Here is a 27,990-nt window from a genome sequence, read left to right on the forward strand (position 1 = left end):
GAAGTTAAGCTAGGCTTTTAGCATGTCTCAGAACATCACGCAATACAGAAAGGAAGTCAAAATAAAGATCATGTCTAATAATAGTGAAGTGTTGAGTTGTTTTTATCTTCTAGAATTTCAGTCGTGCTATACTGCAGGCGCAAAAACAAAACAACAGTCAGTCATCTTTCATTTCCTTGTTTCAAACCGAGCTTTATAAAGGTAAATATTATTTTGAAGTTGATTAACTGAATTGATGCATATGGGTTGTCGTTGATCAATGATTCTAGAAAACGTAATCAAGAACAGATTAGCTTCAGAAATGCCACAAACGAAGTGAAACGCACTAAGGGGAAGATGCAGAGTTCGAGTAGAATTCCACGGCGAGTAAGCGGTGAAGGAGACAGTGTTTCCTCTAATACGGACGTGAAAAAAGGCAAGCAGGAGACTCCTCAGAAAATATCATTAACTGGTCAAGGAAAAACTGCCAAGTTATTGCGCCAGAGACTGGCATTCGCGTTAGCAACCAACACGAAGCTAAAATCGGATTCTAGTAACAGTGAGTCTGATCCAGAAACTACTGGTAAAGGGTCAAAGACTCAAGAGGGGAGAAAAACATCAATTCCACGAAAGATCTCTCAGGAAACTACGAAAAAAACAACTGAACAGCAGCATCTGTTAGGGGAGAAAAACAACGAGGGCAATATACCAGATGCGAGCGAAAGAAGTCGGAAATTTGGAACAACGCAGTCTTTTTTGAGGAATGGCATTGATAATATTGAGCAAGGAAAAATATCAACGGCGGATTTACCGAGACAAAAGAGACCCACGCGACTTTCCAATTTTTCTTCGGATATAAACAATGAAGTGCTCACTAACAATAACACAGCTGTGACACTGTCACGAGATCCACCGAGCTTCAACGAGTCATTACCGAATATTCACGAAATAGCTACGAAGAAATCCAAAGGTATCACTTCGCTGGAACATGGCAATTTTGACGTTATAGAAAGGGAGTTGTCCAAGCTAAAAGTGGAAATGTATAAAACGTTGGAAGATTTTCAAGAAATAAATGCCGTAACTGAAGGTGTGAAAATGAAACTTGAAGAACTAAGGAGAGACAGAATTCGCTCTGCAAGCTAGATAATATTGGAAGCCCATGCACAGAAGAGTTGCTTTGGGATCGCTAAGGCTGCAGTGGTCTAAGTAAAAGACGGAACAAAACAGAAAAACACTTCATGCATTTAACCGCCCTCATATTGTTTCTCAAAATTTATTCCTGCTCTTAAGTGCCCATGAAGTAAAAAAATAATTGCTGCTTATTTGAAAGGCCTTTCAAAGTAAAGAATGGCATTTTCTTTTTTGGAATATCTTTTTCGTTTTAGAGATATTTACGTTTTTGTATTATGCAAATGAGGAAAATGATGACGTCATAGGTGGTTCCACTAAAACAGTACATCACTCAATCGAGAATAACTCTAGAAATATTAAAGCGGCGTTCTTTAAATTAATCCAGAAATTCGTGGTTATGGCGCACGAATGGTTGGCACCTTTAAATTCAAGAAAGGCGAAATCCTGAAAACTTTAGTTAGCCAAGAAGGAGGCGTGACCACATTGTCAGCTTCTGGCGGGGGAGAGGAGGGTTACTTTTGTCGTACACTCTAATAACACCCCATTGATAATAGCCGGGGGAGGTGGAGGAAGACAAACACTGAGCGCTCTGAATACCAACTGTCACGCAATACATCCGGGAATTCAGGGTTTGCTGCCTGTTGTGGAAGTGCTTGGACTGGGGGAGTAATGGCAAGCCACCAAATACTGCCGACAGTGGTTTTTCAGGTCAGTGGTTATCCGCAACCAAACTTAAAATGTCACTAGATCATAGTTAGCTCAAAGCTAGTTTTCCTGCATGAGCAAAACGTTTAGTGCATTCTAACCGCGCGGAAACCGAGACGAGAGCAAAACTGCGGCCCGAAATAACAATAAGGGTTAGAACCTTAAAGTAGTTTACTATTTTCTTCATCTCATTAACTACCTTTTTAAGCAAAAATACACTGATATCGCAAGAGAATTCATAGCGCTAACGTTCAGTTTTTTATCATACACTTAAACGGATGAAAAACAACAACAACAACAACAACAAAAAACAAATAAGCGCTCGCTCCTCTTAATTAGATGCAACCGACCAGTTACCTGTAATTTGCTAGATAAGCAATAAGAAAGCCTGTCTCTTTTCCTAGCAATATGTGGCTCAATTTCCTTTACACGCTCTCTCCTCTGCGTTAGAAACAACATAAACAACAACAACAACAACAACAACTAGCTTCATTTGCATGACCATAAATACATACAGGGTTGCAAAAGCTTTTGTAAACGAAAACGGTAATGATTATCGTGAACATAAAGGTTATGATGCAGCAATCAAAAACAAAACCTCGAAGAGAAGGCTAACCTGTGTTGCAGGGCGGCTGCAACAAAGGCGAGAGAAGGCCTGTTATTCAGGCATTTATCAGAGTAACTGCAATATTTGCCTAGCAACAGGATATGATTGACAGCGTTAACAGCATGCTTCCTTTCTCCCCAGGAGGAGGTGGTAGGGGATTCCTGAAAAGAGGACGAAGTTCGTTCGACTAGGGTGGACTATATGGAAGAGGTGGAGAAGGCGGGCAAGGATTCCTCCAGGGTGGAGTGGAGGGAAGGTCATTATTAAATAATGCTACAGGAGGGTTCGGTGGTGGTGGAGGATGTTACGGAAATGGAGGGGGTGCTGGAGGTGGAGGCAGCTACTCAGGGGGTACTAGTGGAGGTAACGAAACTAACTCCTGCGGGGATGGTGGTGGTTCATATAATGACGGAGAAGAACAGAGTAACAGTTGTTGTTACGATGATAAGGGGCACGGGGTTTGTGTTTGTAAGCTAGGCCTGTTAAAATATCGTAAAATGGCGGTTATAGTCCCCATCCAGGTCCGTTTCAAGACCGTTCAAGGCCAATCTGTCAGCTGAGGAAAAGACATACAGTTCTATTCTAGCCCCATCTAGATAAAAGCCCTTAATCGCTCAACTTTTCTTTTTTAATTTACAAACGTCCTTATAGAGCTTTAACAGAGATAGACCCTGAATAAGTTTGGAACTAGAGTGCAGATCAAAACGTTTGATCAGTGGTTTCCTTTCTATATATCTCTCATCAGAAATTCTAAGTCATGTCCTGTTAGCAATTTAATTTAATTTCTAAACAAAATCTCCCTTATAAACCTCCCGATATATAATCAAACCCAGTTATCAGTTCCATCCAAAACCTTTTACGAAGCTGTATAAGCCCAGTGCTCATAGCCAGCATTTATGCTGCTTTATTGGTTTGCTTTCTGGTTAACGAAAACATCACAGGAAGGGCCTGTAATGGCGGGTAAAAAAGCTCAAAATAAGAACTCTGTGGCACTCGTGTAATGCGCAAAGCAAAACAAACTCCAGTTTATGATTTTCGTTTCCTCTCCCTTGTATTGCACTGCATATCATTACTACACATAGTTTTCGCAGATAACGAACGCACGTACGTCAAAAACGTAGCAGGCTTTTGGTGGCTACTTTCACCCAAGAGATAAGTAGTATACTTCTCATGAACGCTTTGTATATCTTAACTCTAACGATAGTCATCTCCGTACAGAATGAGAAGAGATCAATGAACAAGAATTTACCCAGTCTGTATAAAACACTTTCTTTCCAGCTGATGTTAGAAGGAATTACGAGTCATCTATTTCGCGAGCATGTTGACTCTTTAAGCTAGGGACCACATCATAATGATTAACTACAGGACTCCTGTCAACTAGGGAAGGTTTCAGAAAACTGCCATGTCAACGTTCACTTTAAAAGGAATAATCCCAAGCAAATTTTGTTAGACAAGATGTGAGATACAGATTTAATTATACATCTTGCCAAAGTTTCCCACGCTTTGCTGCACGGTCTCTTGAGAAGTCAATGTCCTTTGTAATTAACGTTTACTCGCAGAAACTGAACAAGTACAAGTTACTCGAGAGACAAGAGCGGTTTCCGACTTTGTTACTCAAAAAAAGACTTTAAAATGTTTAGTAGTTAATAAACTAATTAAATTTAGAGGTATAAAAGTATCAATATTGTAACATATAAGTGTCGTAAGTTTGCAACCCACTTCTTCACGTTACGTTTGTAAAATTCAAGTAAAGCTTACAATAATGTTCATTTTATTTTTAGTTGATGCGTTTATTTAGCCAATCTGTGAGAACCTAGAACAGACCAAAGAAAACCGTATCATTGTTGTTTATGTTTTCAAATTTTGAAAAGGTTTAATCCTGAAACTAGGTTTATTGAGTAAAGTGTAAATGATTTTTCTGAGTACATTCAACTGTACATTCTGTAAAACCCTCTTCTCGTTAATAACCTCTAAGGCTGAAACTGGCAAAGCTTTTGATCAAAGATCAAAAGCTAAGAGCATCGACTAGAAGAAGACACCACGTCTTTATTTTATCAATTGGTGTCAGTGACGTATTAAACTTAGCTCTAAACATAGCCTCGCAGCATATAATAATATTTAACTTGATGCTGTGCACAATACTGTTTCAGAGCGTCAGTTTTCGACTGAATAATAAGAAGTCTCAATCTCAAATCAGCGTCAGTTCAGTTGTTATATTGAAAAAAAGAAAGTATTTGAAAGAAAATAACTGGTCTTGAAAAGCCGGCGCTACCCACACCGCAAAAGTTTCTTTCTCTTTACGTGCGACGCATATACTCGACTCTGAGAAAGCGACGGCTGTACTGACACGAAGAGGAGTTCAGAAAAAAAAACGATTACTGACAGTCTAAGCGCAAAATTTTCACAAAGATACTTAATTTAATAATCGTGTTTTCCACGCTTAGTTGTTTCTTTAGCAACCCGGGCATAGCGTGAAAATTAATTAATTTTAATCTTGTAAAACAAGTGTACTGTCTTCTTGATTGGACATTTCCTAACGTTGCTATGGAAACAATCTTAAACAAAACTGAAAACGTTCCAATTAATTTTAAAGGTTAAATTTATCTTTCCATGTATGTGAAGATACTGCAAGGATTGAGGTAATTGCTTTGCAGTATTTCGGCTGGCCAACAACAGCCTTCTTCAGGTTTATTGAAGGAAAACGTGCGTTTACATGAATTGTTGCGCGATGTCGGTCAAGCCACATTGATGGCAGGTAGATAGATGCCAATAAATGCTGCCAGGACAGTGAAAACAACGATGGTTGCCAGAGGTGTTAATGTGACGCACCCGAATATGGCACTTAAATAGTGCAAAATAATATAAAAACGAAGTCACAACAATTCACAGAAAGAAAACAACTCGTATCAGTTGGCGTGAACAGGCTGAAAGGAAAGTGGACTAGATTTGAGGTTGTTTAAGGGTAGGTCGACTTCTAGAAAGTAAGTAAAGGACTCATATTGTTAGGTACGTTTTCGATCAATTCTCTTTCGAAACTGTCACAATCCAGAGCAAAATTAAGTAAATGGCAAAAACATCAAAAGCGACTTGCTTTGGCGCATCTTCAGTCCTGAATCTTTTCCGTAAAATGTTTCCTAAATGAATTTCAAACTTCAGTTTTATTTTCTATTTAGCGCAATGTATTTCAGGCCATCTGTGTCCTTGTTTTCTGGATTATTACTAACGGTTTTCACAGCGAAAATTTAGGAATGGTAATGAAAGCAGAATGCAGAACAAAAGTTTACGTATTTCATATTCTGGAAGTTTCAAAACGGAGGTAAATGGTACGAAACTGTACTTGAAACGTTTTAGGAAGAAAATCAAATGAAAAGGACATTTGGGTATAACTCACGTGGTTGTCCTCTTTCACAGAAATTTCGGAATATAAGGTTTCATTCGCCACACGAAATTTGTGGGGATTCAAACCGGAAATTTTTTGGCCGAATGGAAAGCGCCCGGTGTATTAACAAAAAAAGCGTCAAGAATTTACCGTTGCTTCCCGAGGAGCGCGCACTTGCCTTTCGTCAAAGAACAGCGCGGAACAGGGAGCGCGCCGCTTGATAGCTAGTCCGACAGAATTCCACGCGCACCGCGTTTCAACAATAGAGGGACACCTGGGAACTATCTAGTGGAGACGGTAACATAATCTGTCCGTTCTTCCAATCAGCTAAATACATCATGACGAAATGGAGCTAATCTGATTGGCTGTTATTAATGAGTATAGTTTCGGGTTTGTCTCCTCCATGCCACTTCTACACAGAAGGCTGCCAAGATGGCAGAGTGTAGCTATAAAGAAAATACACTTCTTTGTGCCTTTTCCGGAGACAAGCTTGACATTCACGCACAAGCCTCTCAAGTTCATTTTGCTATATTAATCAGGCTGTCTGCTTTCAGACAACAATGCACTTCTCGGAATCAATCAGCACTTCGCATTTACACCATAAAACCAATCAGGGTATCTGTAAAAGTTTTGGGTGTATTTAGCATTGTAAATATCCTGAACTCCCTTCTCGGCTTTCTAACGAACAGCTTCAAAAACGGCGTAAATTATTTGTGGGGAGGAGAAAAATTGTGAACGTTGGTCAAGAAATGTTATGTCGCTGTGTCAACTGCTGATCGCCACTGGTACACAGGTATAAATTGTTTTAACTACCTAACATGCTTTAAAACGTTTTTAAAGGGTATAGACACAGGTTTTAAGAGATACAGTACAAGCCAGGAGTTTACAGTGCAGGTCAGTTTAGCTACTGTCAAAATGAAAACTGACAAACAGTCATAGCTTAATAATACATACACACACGAAATGACAAAACGCCCACCACAAATGTAAACAAATGGTCAAAATTTTCAACTCTAAGATAAATCGTATTTACCGTTTTAATATTACAAGGCGAATTGACCACTGACTAATGATAGAAACTTCTGATTAAAATAAGGCTAAAACACCATAATTACCGCCGGCAATGTGTCTCTCTTCACCATCTTATGTGAAATAAGACGACCAAGCAAATTTGTAACTCTGGGCAACAAACAAAACAGGCGAAACTAGAATATATCAGAAAATCACCCAGATATATATTGCCAACCAAACAGACATTTTACATATTCTTAGTTCTACTACAAAGCCCATAGTGCCTAACGCAGTTTTCGCGTTGACTTCTAAGTTCGACAAATAACGCCGACTTTACTCTTGAGAAAAACAGAACGTGATCATCATTTCTCAATTACTGAGCTTCATTGTGTATTTTGCTCAGGAAATTTAATTACAGTCGTACATAACGATGGAAAGAAATATTTAACCCTATTAACAAATGGAATGCTTGGTTCTTTCACTGGAACTAGACGAGCGAAAAGAAACAAATAGGTCCCTGATATTGCTTTTTTCACTCGGGTGTTGAATTTCACCAGGAGCTCCACTTCAAAACTCGATTCTTTACGCAAAAAAATAATCTTGAATTCAAAAATCTACTGAGGCATAAAAAATGTTTAACGAATATCTGGATCACTGTGCTTTTATTTTAAGGCACTGAATTTATGTTCTCCAGTTTTAAAAGAAAAAAGGTTTCACCACGCTTTCATACTTCCATATTTGACTAATTTAAGGGAGACATTAAACACATAGAAATTAAACACACAAACTTAATTGAAAGAGCATTTTCATAACAAAGGATTTTAAAACTGTTTTTGAGTCTTTTGTCCAAATTGTTTAAACGGTTAATTTTTAATCTTAAAGATCTCTTTAGCACATAATGTGTAAGTCTTTTCGCTGGCAATGTTCAAAATTAGTTCATGTCGAAAAAATACCGGAAATTTCTAAGTATGTTTAATATTAGAAAAAATAGAAAGCATTTTCCGTGTTTCTGTCAAGTTTTAGTATAAATCTACTACGTCTCTGATTTGCTGCGCTACTCACTATCTATTCTGTTGTAGATGGTGCGTAGCCTAGCAGTGCGCGCTTGTTAACGAACTGGTGGCCGCTTCTTTGCGTTTTCTAAGTGTCTGTGAAGAGGATTTAGATAAAGTTTTGAACAACTAGTAGATCAGTATACTAAAACAATTAGATTATTCGCTTTCGATTTCCATGCGTGGTGGTTGACGATGGCTGCACCCTTGTCAATTATCTCGCGATAGAAATATTTGTGCAAAATCTTGGAGGCAACTCGTTAACATCAACTGTTGAGCTTTTCAAGCCATCAACTTCTAATTGAGTTTTTGCAGGGCATAAAGCAGTTCCTGAAAGGGCCAGAAGAAGTGTTAATGTAATACACTGGGAACACGCCCTTCTTTTTCGTGGTGACGCGAAGTAACGCTCGAGATTAAAACTGGCCGCGCTATGACGCGAACTTAAATAACGCGCGCGATGAAAATTTTGCGCGAGAAACTTTGTGTGTAACAAAATTGACTCGTCCTGTGCACTTAAACTTCTGCTTCGCTATTTACTTCGAGATTGTTACGTGCAATGTTTTAGCAATAATTTTAGTGGTATCTGCCACGGTGCAGCTTAAAGCTGTGCGCAATGTTACATCGTGTGTTAGGACCAAGTTAGCTTGTTACACAAGTAGTAGAACATGCTTAATAATCTGGAATTGCTTCTACGCGGTAATCTACAAAGCATGCACTGATCAAAACCCGCCGGAGCACAGAGAACGCCAGAACGCCCAAAACAAGATCAGTTACGTTTCAGTTTAAGGTGGCTCAAAACATTTTCCAGCACTTAGATTTTGATGGGTCATTATAACCACTCTTTGTCGCTTGATGCTTCAATCATGGTATCAAAAAACTGCCCAATCATTGGTGAACACGTTGTTGTCATTTTCGTGACACAATAGGTTATCATAGCAACAGTATGACCTGCTAAAAACACTCTTTATTACAGCTTTAGGGGCTTATAATTCAAAAACCGCACTTTGGAATTTTTTTATATTATCAAATTTTAATAAGCATGATAAGATGCAACCTTTTGGCAAAGTTTAAAAAACCTCCGTACGTAGGGTTTAGTGCCACCTTAAATTTTCAAAACTGATAACAACGTGTTCACCAATGATTGGGCAGTTTTTTGATACCGTGATTGTAACATCAATTGATAAAGAGTGGTTATAACGACCATCAAATCTAAGTGCTGGAAACTGTTGTGAGGCACCTTAAAACAAGTTTAGTGGTTAGCGATTAGCGGTTAGTAATTAGTGTAAGCGCGACGCGCGTGAGTGGTCCGGTGACTAAAAGCCTTGCCGGGGTCATGTAACGTGTTCTTGGTGAAGCACTTTACTCTTACGCTAAATCTCTCCGCCCAGGTGTATAAATGAGCACAGGCGAGCTGTTAATGGAAGCTGAAAGAATTCTGGGAAGAATGGACAAGCTTCCTATCCGGGGGGGGGGGGTGTAAAAACTCCTTGCCACTGACGTCATGCTACAGAGGACACCGCGGGGATCACAAACCACTACTAGGCTTATAGTTAAGACGAACCACTAGGCCTGTAGTTAAAACACGAGTTAGAGAAATCGTATTCGATTTGATTTGAGTATAAGATCGGACATTTTAATGGTAGCAATGAAACTTTCTAGCAATGCTAAAGGTGGACGGAACTTACATCATCAACAACAACAACAAAAAGCATTAAGGTGATATAATCATATTTAAATATTATCATTATCAGTCCATTTTAATCATATAACAAAATTCTAGACTGTGATCGGTGCTCTGCACATCTATTTGTCACGTACTTGGCGCGCGATCACAGGGTGCCCAATTACATATCTTGTAATTGGATACCTATAATCGGACAGCTACACCGGCTTTTTTGTTCAAAAGAAGTTCTTAACTACTTCTTAATCCCGAAATTTGTTATTGATACAATTGATTAGTAATTGGACCAGATAGAGTACAATTCAAGGGGTAATCATGCTTGTAATTTCAAATCGGCTTCGATCGCGCCGGGCCCTTGTCTGATTTTGAAATTACTCGCGCGTTTACTCCCTGAATAGGCCATTTCGGAGTTGCCTTTTGCCTCTGTATCAAAACGAGTCTAAGTGCGAAACCATTCATATGAAAATGAGTTCCGCCCACAGGTTCATTTTCATGCAAATCAAACTTATATTCTTAAGAAAGGTTTTGCACGAAGACTTGGTATCAAACAGAGGCACCAGGTAACTCGGAAATGGCCCACTGTGCTCCACCATAGTTAGCACTACTAACTATGGCTCCGCTCGGTCCTATGGCTATTACTAAGAGCCTTTCCATACCACTGTTTTGGTTCACTCGGTATAAATTGGATCAGATCCTTTCCTTTAAGTAAGTGAGTAAGCTTGTTAAGAACACAATTCTAGCAGGTTCTTAACCCGACAAGTTACCACTTCACACGTCAGCACATTCGGGAAACCTTTGAACTGAAAAGTCTGGCTTTGACAATCATCCTGGCTGAACAAAAAATTCATAAATGAATAATTACATTTCACCTCCACAATCATGTGGTTGAATGCTACCAATCACATTGACCGGCAGTGCTAATCGCTAAATCCTTCGATCTGACAGCAAAAAATTAGTGTTAATTTTTATTCGACATCGTCATTGTTATGATCGATAACTCACAGGGTTTCCTATGATTGCGGAAGACATCATTTAGCCTCGCAAATTTATTTGATTTAACGGCATTTTTTACTATTCGTCAGGCAAGGTTAGAAAACTGAAAGTTACTGAAGGTTAGTACTGAAATATTGATTGTACAATTTTCTATTGAAGTTTCCTCTGATGTAATTTGACAAATTTATTATCTAGCTTATATCATTTGCGACGAAGACAGCTGAAAAAACGTAAGATCCTCATTGAGTGTTGTTACTTTTTGCGACAGCTTCTTGTTTCTCAGTTTCTCGCTCGCCCAGTACAATCACCTTTTCGTTGGGTGGCTTTCGTCTTCAAATCAATTATACGAAAATTCTAGCGCAAAACATAACAACTTCTTTATTACAGTTGGTCAACTTGCATGATTTGTACACCAATCCTCTCTGACGAGAGGTATCCCCGCTTTTGTTTAGTTACTCACCATTTTTGTTTTAATAACGTTGAAAAAACCGTACACCAAACAATTGCTATAACGTCGTTTTCCGAAACATTATTTTTCATTACTTAAATATGTAAACTGCAATGATACGGAACTTTACTTAGTCGTGTCTGAATTTTACCGTCGAAATTTCGGTTTCTGAAAAATGAGAAAAAAAAATCCTTCCAGGAACTGAAGAAAAAGGATAAGTACAAATCTTTCTCTCTCATCTTTGAATTATGTTTATTCACGTCGAAATACTTGTGTCTTAATATAACTGAATTTTATTAAACCTGACAGGCGTTTCCAATTTCTTTCCGTTCTTAATATTGGCATCGTTTAAAATCAAAACACTGTTTCAATCACCCATAATTATTCTGTGACAGTTAGACGCTTTTATTTAATTTTCCTGGTTGATTATTGTTTGCACTGTGTCAAAACAGCTTCTGTGCACCTGTAAGTTTGACAGCGTCTGCCTCGACCCCAGGCATACCTCTTTTTGTTGCGCGTCACGTGTGGAGTTATGGGCCTGTTGCACGCGCGCTGCGTTTCGCGGGGTAACCATTAAGCACTGCACACCGACGAAATGCAACGTCGCATGGAAACCAGGCAGTAACTGCGTAAAAAATACTCATAGAGCGATTTTGAGGCAGCTATATTGTTGTTCCAAAGCAATGGAAATTCGCGGTTTGCATGAGAAAAGAGTAAAAGAAAAGATATTGTATTGCCATCACAAAGTCGTGTCAAAGCGCAATATACTGCATATGTTCCACGCTATCTTAAATTGCATGTAAAGACTGCCGAAATACTCGTATCCAGACCCTCGCTTCCATCCCGGCCTCATCTCATTTGAATTAGTCCTCTTTTGACAGAGAAAGATAGTATATGAAATGTGCAGTACTGAAAATTGTACATTTAGACATTAGAGTTAGAAACTACAAAATACAAAAAGTTTTTAAAGACAATGTACTATACACTCTGAAAGCATTATTGCTGTCTTTAATGGTATGCCATAACCTCCTTAGCATTCCCAAGAGATGCTTCTTTTTCAAAATTTTAATCCATCTGTTGTTCAAAGTAAACAGTTTAGAATTCAAGAAAATTGACGCATTCATCGCTACCATAAGCTAAGGTGGCAGTCTTGATTTGAAGACAGACAAGACTGAAAGCAAGGTTTTTATTCTAAAACAGAAGGTGAGGGTTAGCTGTCAATTCTGTGTTCTTTAGAAAAGGAACTAATCTGTTGGAATCAAACCTGACTGGAACGTCTGTGCCTATGTTCATACAAGCTCTTCCTTATTTTAATGATGTGTTGGAGTGATGTCTCGTTGCTCTAGTTTTCCCATCACTCTGCCAATTGAACAACACACGATTTGAATTACGTACAGACATGCTCACAAAGGCTGATAAGCAACTGTAGGTGAAATCTGGGAAAACGTTACTCTATACAAAGTTCGAACAGTTATAATCCACAAGTTTACCAATTGAGCGAGTAAATTGCTAGCAACGACGACTCAGCTAGACAGGAGCAAAACATAATATAGCCAGCGAAATTAAGAAAGGTTTACACCAGGATTTGCTGCACTTATAAACACTGTGGCATTAATAGCATTTTGTTGGTTTCCACTGGGAGGTGTAAAGCGCCATTAAGTCTGCTAAACGTTATTAAAATCGTATATGTAATAACAAAACGCTGCACTAAAACTTGGCCATTAGAATCAGTTCTTTCCCTGAGGTGCTTTGGTTATTTTTTTTTGTAAATGTTGGACTCGGAAGTTAAATGAATTTTTTTTTTTATACAAAGAGCAAGTCGAGTCTATAAAGCACTTTCGAGAAATTGGAACTAATGAGACAATTTGACAATAGGCTTTTGTTTGTTTTATACCATAAGCTCGCGCGAGTAAAGAAAGGGCGGCCAACAATCCTAAGTACCTCCTGTGTAATTAAGGCTTAGTCACACAGTCTTGCACTGTGATTAAATGGAACATGTCGGTTTTACCAAACGGTATTGTTAGCACCAGGCTTCTAATAAACTTTAAAAAAGGACGACGCTTTTCAGTTTTAAATACACGTTTCGACAGTAACTTCTGTCATCGTCAGTTACTACTAAAGTGAATTTGATAAAGTTAATATACGAGTTTTTACAATAGGTGTTACCTAGAGTAACTTACATAACAGGAATAAAATACGCGGAATTGAAAACTAAAGAATAACAGGCAAATGCAGAAAAAACATGCAGAAAAATATAAATGAAAGAGACAAATTATCATGATGAATTTGCTGATTTATAGCAGGCTTCTCCCAATTAATGTTCACGGTTTCTTTAATTTATTCTTGAAACTTTCTTGTGTTTAAAACTGAAAGGCGTTGTGCTTTTAAAAGTGTATTATTAACCTGTCGGTTCTGAGAACTGGTTCACGAACAGACTGAGACAAACGACATAGGTCCGCATCGCGTGCACAAATGAGTACGTCACATAATATAGTACTAGGTACAAATGTGTGATTATTATTTCTAAAATAATACAGCAGGGTTGTAAGCTTAGATTTCTTTCAATGTTAAAACTTGTTGCCGCTTAAATCCTTAAGAAATCGAAAGCATAGGATAAATATAACTTCCCAAGTTTATCAGATTACCTTTCTAAGTTCTGCAATTTCTTTCTTATTTCTTTTGTAGCTAGCAAGAAAGAAAAGGAGAGACAAGACAATCAGTGACAATATCTTCTCGATTAAAATAGAGCATTAAGATGGCTGGTACAACAAAGAATTTGTCGCAATATAACGTCTCGGCACATGACAGTTACGAAGGGTTTACACTCGATACAGAAATGAAAGTGATTTTTTCATTCCTTGGTTTGGCTGCCTTTATAATTGCGCTGGCAAACAGCCTTGTATTTGTGTTGGCTTGGCACATGAAATACCTCCGCACTAAAACCAACTTTTTCCTTCTCAGTCTAGCGGCGAGTGACTTACTCGCAGGAGTCCTGGTGATACCGCTGGTGATATCATGTAATGTAGTAAGAGTTAACGAGTCGATATGCATAGCGATGGACATCTGCCAACGTGGGTTAGCTATTTCGACAATTTTACACCTCTCATCTGCTGTCATGGAACGATACCTGAAGATCTCGTCGCCTTTTAAGTACGCCTCCATTGCCACAAAACCGCGCATTGCGGCTGTTTTGATTTCCGTGTGGATAACCGCAATTTCAGTATCGCTGGCTCAGCTACTCCTCATTTCCTCACCAGACATAATGAACATTTACCTCATCTACAACGCAACGGTCCTTTCGCTGTTTGTGTTCGTGCCATTCATCGTTACCGTTGCAGCCTTCATTCGCATCTATGTCATCATGAAACAGAGCAAAAAGTCAAGACAGAATTTGACTACGTTAGGGAATAACAACAATGTGCAGCGGAAGAAGAAACAAAGACGCAATGTCAAGCGATCATTGATAGTTTACTTTGTTATGTTGGTGTGTTTCGCCTGTGCATGGTTCCCGTATTTTTTCCTGACTCTATTAATAGACTTGGACACTTCACTTATGACCAGAATCCCGCAGTGGGTAAACGTGATGCTTTTTTTCCTAAAAGTCAGCTCAGCGCTTTTCAATCCGTTTTTGTTCACATTTTTTAAAGCGGATTTCCAGAGAGCGCTGCAACAAATGGCTTCAAGAAACTGGAGCGGAAGAAGCGATGCTACCAAAGAGATCACGCGAAAATCTGGGTCCTACCGCTCTGCAAACCGATTCACATATCACACACACTTAAAAGAAAATCAATTTGAGATGTATTGAAAACAGAGAAATAGCTTGAATAGTAGATTATACAACGACGAAGGACTTGAGACGCAACCTCTTTTCTTTCTCTGCATTCCTCGAGGGATGAGGAGTAAGGACCCATCGGGACGAGGATTTTCCCGCGAGTGAGAGGTCTGGTGACGTGCTCCGCAGAGATCTGTTCAGCGCCTCTTATTGGTTCTCACTTACGCGCCAAAGATCAAAACGGCCAAAACCGACCAAAACCAATCAGCGACCTATCACTGAAGAGCTACGTCATCAACATGGGATTTTTAAGACGAAACTCTGACGTCACTCAAGCTAGAGAACAGCTATTTCGAGTGCGTGAAGAGAGGCATCTGTTTATTTCGGTTAATAACCGAGAAAAGCAAACATTTTGATAATATTTTAGCTGTAGGATTGTTCTACATTACAACAGCATAGTCTTGACATTCTCTCATAATGTGCTGCATCTGGCAAAGCTGTCGTAGATTTTTTTTACTGCCGAACCGTGCTTGTCTAACCAATCACGGAAGAGATTTTCATTTGATTGTCGAAAAGTAACTGGTTTTGCGTCAACTACGCTACACGATTGGCTTTAAACATTCGCGCAACTTTTTCATCCAATCAGAAGTAAAACCAAAACCAATTCTGACTCACTCGCACTCTTTTTCCCGCGAGTTTTGATTGGTTCACTGTATTGTCCGTGTTCTTTGTGATTGGCTAGAGTGATTACTTTGGTTTTGGTTTTACGACACTCAGTTGAAAACTGCTCTACTATCTTTTTATCCGAATGATTCTAAAGGACGTCAAACTGTGAACCTTCTGTGCCCTCTCAACCGCCTGACATGTTTTCCCGCGCTTTGCACGTTTTCCTGGGTCTGTTCCATCCGTTACATGTCAGTTTTACCGCGTTTTTCAGCAAATATAAATTTTTGCTTTGGGATCTAGTTGGTTTGTCGTGCAACTAGCAGGCATTAATGATTGTTTGTTTTCAAAATTGTTTACGATAGTTGGATTGACTCGCATGATGTGCACGTGAGAACATTCTTCTGGAAGCCTGAGTAGAGGCCACAACTTCGTTCCCAGGGTGCTTCTCATTTCAAAGGTGGGGCAGCGCCCTGGAGAGGAGGTTTTGGAGGATAGTATAGTCAAAAGTATCGTCAAATTAGAGTCATTTTAGAGAATATAGATTTGAAAGAAATAAACAGAATACTGTGATCAAATATCGCGCGCAGCAGTTATTTCTAGTGGACCGACTACTAATTAGGTGTCGCTAAGCTCGACACCTAATCTTTGCGTGACGATAACTGGAGGTGAATTGATGCAGCGTTAGGCGCGATATCTACACTGCACAACACGCCTCGTGCAACACGGCAGCTGTTGTAGAGGGTATAGTAATTGCAACGAATGTGAGCTCCCCTTCTGCCACGTTGCGCGCAGTGACATGACACCTATCAATCACTTCTCGCTCTCTGGCTATCCAATCTCTCATGCACCCAAACACAGCGTTTCTTTTTTTTTTTCGAATTGGAAACGCACTTAGTAGCTGTGATTCATTTCCCTTGCCGCTTACTTGATAAGGTGATCGTCCCCTTCTTGGTAACTTGAATATCACAATAATCTTTTCCCCTCGAATGCAACAGCCCGTGACTAAGATCCAAGGGAAAACGGGCGCTTCATTTCTACAAGTCTCGTACAAGTTAGTTGGGAGAACTCCAAAGTCGAGTACTATTTACGCTAACCCACGCCTTAAGCTCGATTTTAACTTTGAGAAACTCCCAAACGTTCTCGAGTGTTGACCTAAGGCCATGCAAAAAAGCGCATTTTCATGTTTTTAAATAGGATACGTTTTTATGAAGAAAATCCAAGAGTGTGTACCCCGCGAGCAGTTAGTTTCTCCTAGGCCAACAAGAGAGAGAAACCGACTGCTCGCAGGTTGAAGTTTATGTGGAACAAATTTGTCCTAGATAAGTTAGACTCGTTTCAATTCCAGAAAAAGCCAGAATTTATTATCCTGTTTTGTATTACACTCAAACAATTCTTTGTGCAGACTCAAGATACTCCGTTGAATATTTTACGTACTTCCACTGAAGTAAGGCACTCTATATTGCCCACACTGTTCATTTTATACTTCATGTTTCGTTTGCTATGGAACACTCATTACGTGTAACCTCTCACAGACATTTCAATTTGGTAATCCGAGGATGTATTTCGTTTCAAGAACACATGTCTAGAGGTTTCTGTAAACAGATACTGCAACACTGTTCAGTCTTGCTACTGGCCAATTCTACGATATTTTCCTGGTTGAAGAGTAATTATGGGTTTCAAATCAAACACCAGCCTATGTCATTAAACATTACAAAGTTGTGTATAAGCTTTTGAAAAAGCTCAAGAACTTGTCAGAGTTCTGAAATTCTGACAGGTCTCTCCTACTACGGCATCAGATACGTTAGTTCACACATTAAGCAAAGTTTGGCTTCCAGTGATTAAGCCTTAAAAGAAAGTTTTCAAAAGTGTTTTCAAAGTTCTCATATTTAAGAGAAGTCTCTTTTAGTTTGGCACCAGATCGTCAATGGACTTTCCTTCCATAAGACACTTCTCCATGTCAACAAGAAGCTTGACGCCATCGACGACTTTCTGAACGAGTTCCACCTCAGAGAAGCCCAGTCGGTCCAGATTTGACACGTCAAAGATGCCGTCAGTAGAGGCGGTGTCCACTCCTCCAGTTCCACGCTTCTGTAGGCGCAGCTTCTTGAGGATGTCTTCAAAGCGCTCGTCTTTTGATAACGTGGGTAGTTTCACGTGCACGCCAGCGCGCAAGCCCGTGCCCAGATTAGATGGGCACGTGAGTATGAACCCCAGATGCTTATTCCACATGAATGCTTTACCTTTCTTTTTCATGGCGTCCTCGATCTGTTGAAGACCTTCACAAAAGCGAGTGAAGACTTCTCTCATGTTGCCGCCCTTTTGCATGGAGATGACGCGTGTATGGTCCTCTTCGTTTACCCACACCAGCACGGTCTTCTGGTCGTTGTGCCAGATCCCGCGAGCATCGGGCCAATCCCGAGCCATCCCGGAAGACAAAAGCAGTGGTGAGACCGGTTTATCAAACAGGAAGTGGTCTTCAATCAATTGATCTTGCTCTTGTGGTGTCATCTTATTCAAGGGGTAGTACTTTCCTTGTAAACTTCCTTTTAGCGTGTCTAAGGCTTCCACTACGACCTTCTCAACTTCCCGGCGTTCGGCACGGGTGCAGTGAGGTGGTAAGGCCAAACCCCGGATGCTGCGCCCAGTCCTAACACGGCTTGAGAGGACGAAGTTGCTGTCCAGGTCTTCGCCTCCAACAAGATTTTGTGCGTTCAAGTCGGTCTTGTGAAGCGCGTCCTTCTTGTAGCCGTTGTGGCGTCCCTCGATCACGGGATCAAACAACTCAGCAAAGACATCGTAAGACTCTTCATCTCCAGCGACACAGCCAACTGTCATGATAAAAGGGTGGCCTGGATTGTCTACGCCTGTCTGAATGGCTTGGTCCAACGTGAAGCCTGAAGGTGTCTTCTTCACGGAAAGCTTGTCGTAAATTTCTTTGGTCAGGCATCTCGACATCCAGTTGTTGTGCTGGGAAAGATCTGGAAAGTTGCTGACTGTTGTTACTTCTCCTTTCTCGGCCTCGACAACGATTTGCCGCGCGGGTGTACCGGACATGAGTTTCTCATACAGGCTGGTGATAGGTTTTCCGGCCTCCAGTTCTTTCTCCATTACAATCAGCAAACTGACACCGTCGACTACACACTGCACCTGCTCCACTTCAGACGATCCCAGTCGGTCTGCATTGGAAATGTCGAACGTGCCTCCAACTGCCTCGGTGTCGACACCTCCAACACCACGCTTTTGAAGACGAAGCTTCTTCAGGATGTCGGCGAACTCTTTCTGTTGGCTGACATGGGGGATCTTCAGGTGCACCCCACCCCTAAGTCCCGTCCCGAGATTGGACGGGCAGGTCAGAATGTACCCTAGATGTTCGTTCCACATAAATCCATATCCTTTGCCTTTAATGGCAGCTTCAACTTTGTTAAGTCCGGTGCAGAAACGCTCGAAAACACCTTTCATGTTCCCGCCCTTCTCCATGGATATAACACGAGTGTGGTCCTCTTCATTGACCCAGACGAGAAAGTTCTTTTTGTCATTGTGCCAGATCCCGCGGGCATCAGGCCAGTCCCGAGCCATGCGGGACGCGAGCAGAAGAGGAGACACAGGCTTGTCGAATAAGAAGTGGTCTTCGATAAGCTGCTCTTGTTCCTTCTCCGTCATCTTTGCCAGTGGGTAATACTTCCCTTTGAATTCGCCGTCCAAGGAGTCCAGGGCCTCGGTCACCAACGCCTCTACCTTGCGCCGCTCAGCTCGTGTGCATTGAGGTGGCAAGCTAAGATTCTTTATGCTTCTGCCGGTCCTCACTCGAGACGACAACACATACTTCTCATCAAGCATTCCACCAATAAGATTCTCAGGATTCAAATCGGTTCTGTGGCGATCTGTCTTCTGGTATCCTCCATGGCGCTTCTCGATGACCGGGTCAAAAAGGTCTGCGAAGACTTCGTACGATTCTTCGTCGCCTGCAACACAGCCCACTGTCATGATGAAAGGATGACCTGGATTGTCCACACCGGTTTGAATGGCCTGATCTAGCGAGAAGCCGCTTGGAGTTTTCTTGTCGCAGAGCTTTTCATAAATCTCCTTTGTGAGGCATCTTGCCATCCAGTTGTTATGCTGCGACAGATCAGGGTAGTTTCCGCTTGAAGACTGGGAGCTAAAATGTTAACGAATCTTTGTCAGGATATGAAAAGACATATTCAAATAAAGGGAACTTTAAAAAGATCATGAATAATTGAGGGGACAGTGTCATGGCTGATTATCCATAGTTGTCTTTCCTAATTTTCACAATACTATACAGATAGTCAATATTAGACAACATAAACACAAGTTACGAAGGTAAAACTTGAAAAAATGTAAGCCAAGTGTTTCATGTTGCGCCATCCTTGAAGAAGCTCAATTTACCGCTTGCTTCCTCAAGAGCGATCAGCTTCTAATTTCTCCTTACCGTCTCAATATATTGTCAATCTGACAGGTAATGAGAAAAAAGAAAATCAAGAACGTCGGTATATCCTTGTGATTATTGAGAAGAATTAATATCACCATCTGCTGGAAGGTTCTTACTAAGTGCCATGACCTCTTTTTTACTGTAACATATTTAGGTTCACCGCTTGCTCCAGGGCCTCACCTACGAAGCTTACACCAAACCGAAACTTGAGAAACATAATAGTTATGCAACGTTTTCTCGTGGTATTTTCTCGGTATGCACAGCTGGACGCTCCATGGTATACCAAGGCAAAGCGTTGGATACTGAACTATTTTACACTACGCCATAGACAAAACAGTGGCCAACACACTTAATCAATGCGTCATTCGCGGAGTGCACGATGGGAAGGTTGGGTGTAATACCGTTAAGTGTCCAATAGCTTTCCTGTTTTCTGACTGGCTGTTTCTTTTTATGGCATGGGTATAGAACATATCATGACGTAATTTACTGAACGCATCTATGAACAACGTACGAGCAATGATGACAAAGCCAGTGTATCTCCAGTGTAAGCCAGCCCAACCTTGTGGTGCGCCATAATTTAAACATTTCTAGTAGTGTAGTGGTTTACCTTGCTGCAGGTTTCGGTGCTGCTGCTTTCTTCATTGTCGATTCAGCTTGAGGGTTTTGTTCTACTTCAGGAGGAGGTTCTGGGTAAAAGCAAATACACACAATCAGTTGATACCATGCCTAAAGGTTAACCTGTTAACACGTGCGCCGTGAGGGAAAGGGTGAAAAAAGAATCGGCGGGCGGAACGAGCCAAGAGGAGGCTAGAGTGAAATATCTGCGAGAACAAGCTTGGCCTCAGAGATTTTTTGTTTGGCCATTATCCATCCCCAGAGGGGCGAGGAGAAAAAAAACCTTTGCATCGTAAAGGATGGCACTGAACGAAAAAGCGACACCTAGACACAAGATACCTAGTGAAGATGCTTTGTTGCCGAACAGACTTTGCCGTCGGACTCACAGATTTCGTCAGAAGAGACGAGATGATCAGGTCAGAACTTGATCTCTTAATTTCTTAAACTGGGGCACTCCGGCTGTTCTAATAATAACCAAATCGGCACTAAATAACGATTACGCGGCTCAACGCAATAGGCTGTGATTGTCTAGCTGGATTTTGGTCTTAGAAGGGTAGCTTCCTTTTAATGCAGCCACGACAAAGAGTTGGTTTGACTTGGAATACTCGAAAATATTCAAACTCCGTTCGTAAACAGTAAAAGCACCCGAAAAACGTTTAGATTGTGTGGCTAATCTTCACTTTCCTGTGGGATAAACCCTCGCGGAAACTACGTGGAAAGTGATCAGTATTCATGAAAACTTGCAAAGAAAACAAATCAAACAACTATTCACTAACGATCTAATGGGATAAGCGAACACCGACGCTAATCAACGTTTGTGTGGCTCATATCGCAAATGGCTGTGACTGGCTAACTGGACTTCGAATAAACTGGCGGAACGGTCTAAGAACGGCGCCATTCCCTTCAAAAATTGAGTTCAACATGAAAAACTCGAAAATATTCAAACTTGTTTGTAAACGACAAAAGGTATAAAAAGAACGCATAGATTATGTCACCAATCTTCAACGTTGCTTGATGAAGCGCACGGAAATCATCTAGGAGGTGAGCTGTTTTCATGACAACAAATAAACAAAACAAACAGAATTGAAAGCAATATGTAAATATCTTAATGTGATCAAAGGTGTTCCATTGTACATGGACAGGTGAAGCCAAGTGGTTCCACAGTTCCTGTCCATTGCACGGACAGATGATTCAGAAAACATCAAACTGAGTTCACAGTTCAACTTATGTGAATTTAAGCGGATTGGAAACATAACCAGGTTGTCGTTATCCAAACATGATTCAACCAACGATAGTTTTAAGGGATTAACAGGAACAATAGCTGTCAACGAGTTCGTCGCAAACGTAATTGAATGGTTCAAGAATATGTCACCAACTCGAAAAGAACAAAAGGGAAAGTATTAAGCCGCGAAAAAAGTTTTCCAGCTTGAATTCCTGTTGCTTAGCAACAACCTGGTTTACCAAACAAGAAGTACAGATCACGGTTGTGGTTAGCTTAAAGAGAAAACTCTGAAATAAATATCAGAGAAATGGTGTGCAGTTGCTCTTACGAAATCTAATAACTAAGCCAAATCAAAAAGTGATTGCCAAAAATAAATAATAAAATATATACAATTGTGTGCTAACACAATGTCCATTCTCCGAGTCATCCATTGTACATCAAAAATTACTGAAGCGTTGTAAATAGCCATATTGAAATAAAACAATGTAAGCTGAGGCGAAATGCAGTAGTTTATGCAGTACATTGTTTTATACAGGGGAGTGTTACAGGAAAATAGATAAAAAAATAAAGAGCTCAACCGAAATAGAGCCGTATTTTGGTGACGAGTTCTGCTGTTCATCATTTTCTTATGTCAGAATGTAGCCGAAGTGACTTCTTGGAGTGCCTTCATTAGCAACAAGCAATTTCGTAAACTTACTTTGTAAATCACTTTATACGTATATTTTGGCTATGAGCACTTCATCAATCTAACCGCCCATATTCTTGTAGACGTTTTAAATTGTTACAAATCCTTATAAATGAAGAACATGTTTCATTTTCAACTAAGATGCACCCTATTATAACCATTTTGCTATTTTGTTGAATTATCAAAATCGATTGTACATAACTTTTGACATTTACGCGTTTGTGTATTTGAACTGAAAAATGATCTTCAAGTTGGAGATAAAACTAGTAATTTCATAACTGCATCACATGATGAAATTTGCAAGGATGGACTAAATAACGGCCTACCCACTAAACAGTGAAACTTACGGGGGAAGGGTGATGGAAACCAATATTAGCAAATTGGAAGCGATTGTATTGATAATAAATTCACAGTAAATTATGATGCCATCGCGCTCTTAGAGCTTCATCGCATTAGTATAGTAACATTTAACAAAACGAGGCTATCAGTTTTAGTTGTAAATATGTCTTGTGGACTTTGAGGTCACGCTGAAGATAACGACTTTAAATGTCCCCTAAAATATCAATAAGATGCCGGCGAGCTATAAGTTCAATACCGTGTCAATTCACCTGTTACCTGTTCGTCAAATGATGCGATGTATCTGAATATAAGTTCTGTCAGAGAATGTCTAGAGGACAGACTTTTCAAATACATTTTACTATCATTGAGTAGAAATTACAAGGTTGTTTTCAAAAGAGTGTCTACGAGTTAAAATGACTTTGAGTAGATAACTATGAAAGCAAGTGTGGAGATGTTAATCGAACTAACCGAAATATAACGTGTTTGATTTCTGGTCAACACAGTTTAGATGAAGAATAACTGTTCATTTAATGACAGAGCTAGTAGAAGCTGAGTTGTTTTATCTACTGTCTTTATTTACTTTATATTAGCATATGTGTAAAATAACAACACTTTTCGTCGCTGTTAACATTTTGGGTGTTACTTTGTAAACGTTTTTTAAGACTCCGGTTAAATTGAAAGCAGGAGTTTCAAAACCTCTTCAATATGCTTGTTTTTATGATAAGCAAATTTTTGTGCGTGTTTTAGCGGCATGCTGTTTTACACGTACACTTTCACAACGATTTCCCAACATATTCTGTTCCGCAAAGAGCAGAGGAAATAGCAGTCACCTACAGGAAAATGCTAAGTTTAAATTTATGCAAATAAGCCATCAGCTAGTAAGTAAATTAGCCATTTCACCCTGAGTAGATTTTCCTAGATTTTGTATATATTGGTAAGGGACAATTAAAGAGTTGTTTGGCTCAGACAAAATTTTGTTGTCAGTTGTTAGAGTTCTAGTTATGCTGCCATTTTGAAAATATGCAAATTAGTTGTAAGTAATCTCGCAAATGTAAGTTGTGTTGATTCTTGATCTGTTGATTAGGGAAACAGAGTTATTTGGAGAAGAAAAACCTCTTGCAATTCGCGCAAGATCTAAGCATACAGCGGGTGGAAAATTGCGTCAAAATATCTTCTGTAATCAAATTAAAACGGAGACAAAATCAAACGCCGGCAATACACGGGAAATTTCGAAAAATTCGCTCTCGTTGAAAACACTATAAATAATGCATCGCAAAATGGCTGACTTCTCGCCAGCTACAATTTTCTGTTCAAGACGTTGACAGTTATAATGGATGCCAAACATTCTGTTTCGCTCAACAAACGTGACCCACGCTAGAAATAAGGTGTACGTAAAAGACACAAAAGACAGCAGTCACCATCTGACACTTCTGCTGCATAACCGATAGTTAACAAAAATAAACAGAGCCAGAGGCAGAGAGCGAGCACTCAGAATTTTGAAATCCGCCATGGCCGTAAACCAACATGCAACCTTAATGCGAGTGACTGCCGTATTCGCGAGCGCAAGTATATGAAATTTCTCTCTTTCAAACGCTTTGCATTTTCTAAACGCGTCGAAGGGGTCAAATTTATCGCCACTAGGGAAAAACATTGCCGCGCTTATTATATGATCAAAGGGATTATATAGATTCAATTCTACTTACATTAAACACCAAAAGTATGATTTTTGTCTCCTTTCTGAGTTTCCAGGCTCTGGACGTCGGAGATATCGGATACTTTCAAAGCAAGATTTGGTAAACTACGGTATAAAGTTCTGCCTAATCTTCTTCTATTTACCGGTTGCTATGTGTTCATCTGGTAAATTAATGCGACATGCAGCTCAATGAAGTATTATTTTCGATGAAACGAAATACTGTAAACTGAATCCCTTACTTGACTATACTAGTCCTTGATAAATCTGTAATCTCAGGCTTGCTATATCCTGACCTTTTCCTGCTAGGATTGATGACAAAACGCGTGCGCAAATCTGTTGCAAATTCGATTGAATTTACAATGTCCGGCGACCTCTGCTCCAGAGAAAGCGACAGTCGTTCTAGTAAATGTTCAAGGAAATTGGCTCAAATTCCACTTGCTTTAACACAATATTTGCGATTAGTTTTGCTGAGTTCCCAGGTGCTGTGATAGATATCGGAAACGAGGAGTTTTACCGAGTTGAAGGATATCGTTGCTATGCACTCCGTCTTGCATATTCAAGCCGTCACGCAGCGCGAACCAAGTATTATAATTTACGACAAATGAAATAAGTTGAGTCTCTTACCTTTCGCCGGCGGAGGAGAAAGTTTCGAGCCTCCGCAACCCATCACAGCTCTTGGTAAATTCCTTAACCACCCCGATAACTTAACTTTGGTAGGCCAGCTGATTTCTATTCCTGACTGATTGATGACAAGCAGCGCGCGAAACTACGTTCTAAGTTTCTTAAATGGTAATACGTCACAAAACCAAATTAATGCTAATCAATGGCCCAAAGGTTGTAACAGGATTGCCAATGAATTTTCAACAATATTGAGTTGCATAATAGGTCCTTTGCAAAACCTGCCAGATGACTTCTGAAATCTTAAAGAAGACGGTTTTAGTACAAAATGGAATACCGAAGTGGAGAAAAAGTGATGGCTTGTTATTTGTAAGGTTGCAACTTTGACTATAGAACTCGTGGCGTTGTTAGTAAGGCAGTTAAAAAACATTCTAATTAAATAAATTAATATTTGAGTGGAAATGTTGAAATGGTGTTCTTTTTACTTTGTAATAAATCCGTTCACTGACTAATCTTGATCGATATAGGATGATACTGGCCTCGTTTTTTTTTCGTGCGTGATCATCACGCGGATTATAGACTTCGACCGCGTCTCGGTCCATAACCACGCTAACTTGACCTTACGCTTGAGCAATAACGCATATCTTTAATTTGCTGCATCATCAGCATACTGTACACCAATCTGCATAACTTGAACGAAGAATAAGTTTACAGAACAATCTTTGAACGCTATAGTTAGTAAATGAGCAGCGAAAGCTGATATGATTCTTGATGATTTGATGGCTACTCAGATCTCAAGAAGTGTAGTGAAACTTGACCGAGCATAAATCCGTCTAACTGACCCAAAATCGAGTAAATGTGAACTCTATCACGATATCATAAAACCAGGGATTTCGAACTTCAGCTGAGGTAACTTTATAATAAAAATACGCAACTGCAGTGCAACTGCAGGTGCGATATCAGAGACATACAAACAGTCTCGTTATCTGCAAACATTCAGGTATACATTGTTCTTTCAGTTTTATGCATACCAAGATATCCATTACTTGTTCTAATCAGACCACCGGAAATCTAATGACAGACCTTTACATTGTTGTTTAAAAACGTTATTCATGCAAGAAAACAAAAGAGGTCTTAACTCTATGACAAGTGAAGACTAAGAAACAGAAGAGGTATTGCCCAATGCCTACAAATTATAAGCCGTGGTCTGTATGATATTAATATTGCTTTGTGCGTTTAATCGTCTTGAAAACGAATATTCAGCTTGTTCCATTAGCTTGTTCGCTCTCTGTTATACGTTTCTCTGCTAAAGTTGTCTTGAGGGCCGGGTTCTCGTTCTTGCTTTTCAAGCAACAAATCTACTTGTTTTACTGCAAATAAACAATCCTACAACAGTTCAATTTGATTTTGACATGAAAATTGTGTAACAACCAATCAGGTGCGAGATGAAAGCGCAAGGAAAACAAACAGATGGAGAGGATCTTGATTGGAGCTGAAGAGGACCAAATTCAAGATGGCGTCCGGCTAGGATGAAGCATCTTGAAAACTTCATCACTTTTCTGCATGAATTAAGGAAGCAATACAGAATTTAATTGAACTATCGGGAGAGAAAACTATCCAGTTCTCGTCGTAAAGTTGTAAAACCGCTCAATGCAAGTCTAAGATTAAAGAAATATTGTTTACAAGTTTATACGTACCCTTAGTGTCAGAGGCTCTTATCCTCTTTATTTCATTTCATTCACATTTGAGTATCCCATCCAAACTGCAGTCGATCAGAGCAGTTATTCATTGCTGGCGACTGTTTAATGGCTTGGACATGACGGATAAAAACTATTCTCTGTTGTTCGATATTATGGATAAACACAATAAGGGACCGGCGTTTTCTCCCCTTCTTTTCAGAATTGTCGTTTTCTTTGTGAAACATTAGTCGTGTCTTCCTGATGCCGTTATTTATCACCGATATATCGCCATACATGTATTAACCCGGAAGTGGTTCCAAAACCGATAAATACATCCATATGTTTGATAACCTGAAGAGCCATTTATCGTTTTCGAAGTGCCGATCATCCCAAAATTAAAAAAATCTTGTCATGTGCCGACAAATGGACATTTGACAAGCCAAAATTTTGACACGATAAGGGGTACCGTACGCGTGCTCGAACCGCTTGTAATATAAACCGAGCTTCTAACTGACTCCTGAAATGTTTACATCGAATATAGAACGCGCTTGCAGGACGACCTGTTTCCACTTTCAATGCACCCGCTGATGTTTGAGGTTAACTTAGTTTCGATAGCTAGTTGACTATTTTCACTGTCACTGAAATGAATAGCGAATATTGATTCGACACATTCAACGCTCACCGGCCACTGAACGTATCAGACTCCGCTCCGAATGGGAGCTTCAATCCAGTGACATTCAGTGAAAAACGAACGAGAGGGAACCAACAACGTTTACCATTCTTTTGATCATATTAAAAATGCGTAAACAAGTACTAGCTGGGCAAGATGAACGCTTCGCCGATGCCGGTTGCTGCAAGGCTGTTCTTTTTTGTTCAGTACCTCTGTAACTCAAATTGTACTACATATCTTCTGAACAGATTTGGGATATTTTTTACTTTCACGGCTTAGGAGAAACAGCCGAGACCGAGTCAAACAAGGGAGGTAAACGAACCCGGAGAAGTTATGGTCGAATTCGGTCGACAGGATGTTGTTAAGGCCAATAAAACATTTGGTGCACCTTTACTAATTCTCAGCGTATATTAACCCTAGCTTACCTTGTGAAGATTTTAGCCTGATAGTATATCCCGACTGAAAACTCCAGCACACCTTTAGTCGGTCTCCGTACTGTAGTTGTGATGAATTATTGCAAGCGACGCTGTACTTATCTTACACAAAAAAAATCACTCAACCATATCATGGACCATATTTGTATACATTATTAATGATC

At 39.9% G+C, this 27,990-nt stretch overlaps 3 protein-coding genes across 8 annotated transcripts; 2 read left to right on the forward strand and 1 right to left on the reverse strand.

Moving 5' to 3' along the window:
• Positions 1–21: 21 nt before the first annotated feature.
• On the forward strand, positions 22–2,096 carry LOC145502259 (uncharacterized). Its single transcript, XM_081481517.1, has one exon. It carries the CDS (start codon positions 337–339, stop codon positions 1,120–1,122), a length of 786 nt encoding a protein of 261 aa, XP_081337643.1. The 5' UTR covers positions 22–336; the 3' UTR covers positions 1,123–2,096.
• On the forward strand, positions 1,736–16,618 carry LOC145502258 (QRFP-like peptide receptor). 2 transcript variants are annotated; one of them, XM_081481515.1, is made up of 2 exons: positions 1,736–1,818; positions 13,672–16,618. In XM_081481515.1, exon 2 carries the CDS (start codon positions 13,742–13,744, stop codon positions 14,789–14,791), a length of 1,050 nt encoding a protein of 349 aa, XP_081337641.1. In that variant the 5' UTR covers positions 1,736–1,818; positions 13,672–13,741; the 3' UTR covers positions 14,792–16,618. The 2 variants fall into 2 exon arrangements, with proteins under 2 accessions (XP_081337641.1, XP_081337642.1); XM_081481516.1 differs by lacking the exon at positions 1,736–1,818 and adding an exon at positions 5,917–6,594.
• A 137-nt stretch (positions 16,619–16,755) lies between these two features.
• LOC145502257 (creatine kinase, flagellar-like) lies at positions 16,756–27,980 on the reverse strand. Of its 5 annotated transcripts, none has more exons than XM_081481513.1 (3): positions 27,818–27,980; positions 20,479–20,557; positions 16,756–19,580 (listed from the first exon to the last, which is right to left on the reverse strand). In XM_081481513.1, the coding sequence occupies exons 2-3, from the start codon at positions 20,511–20,513 to the stop codon at positions 17,327–17,329; spliced, it is 2,289 nt and encodes a 762-aa protein (XP_081337639.1). In that variant the 5' UTR covers positions 20,514–20,557; positions 27,818–27,980; the 3' UTR covers positions 16,756–17,326. The 5 variants fall into 5 exon arrangements, with proteins under 5 accessions (XP_081337639.1, XP_081337640.1, XP_081337636.1 ...); XM_081481514.1 differs by having other exon boundaries at positions 26,741–27,980; XM_081481510.1 differs by lacking the exon at positions 27,818–27,980 and adding an exon at positions 25,050–26,721.
• Between the last annotated feature and the right edge of the window lie 10 nt (positions 27,981–27,990).

This window comes from Orbicella franksi, chromosome 11 (genome assembly GCF_964199315.1).
Source record: "Orbicella franksi chromosome 11, jaOrbFran1.1, whole genome shotgun sequence".
Classification (NCBI taxonomy): domain Eukaryota; kingdom Metazoa; phylum Cnidaria; class Anthozoa; order Scleractinia; family Merulinidae; genus Orbicella; species Orbicella franksi.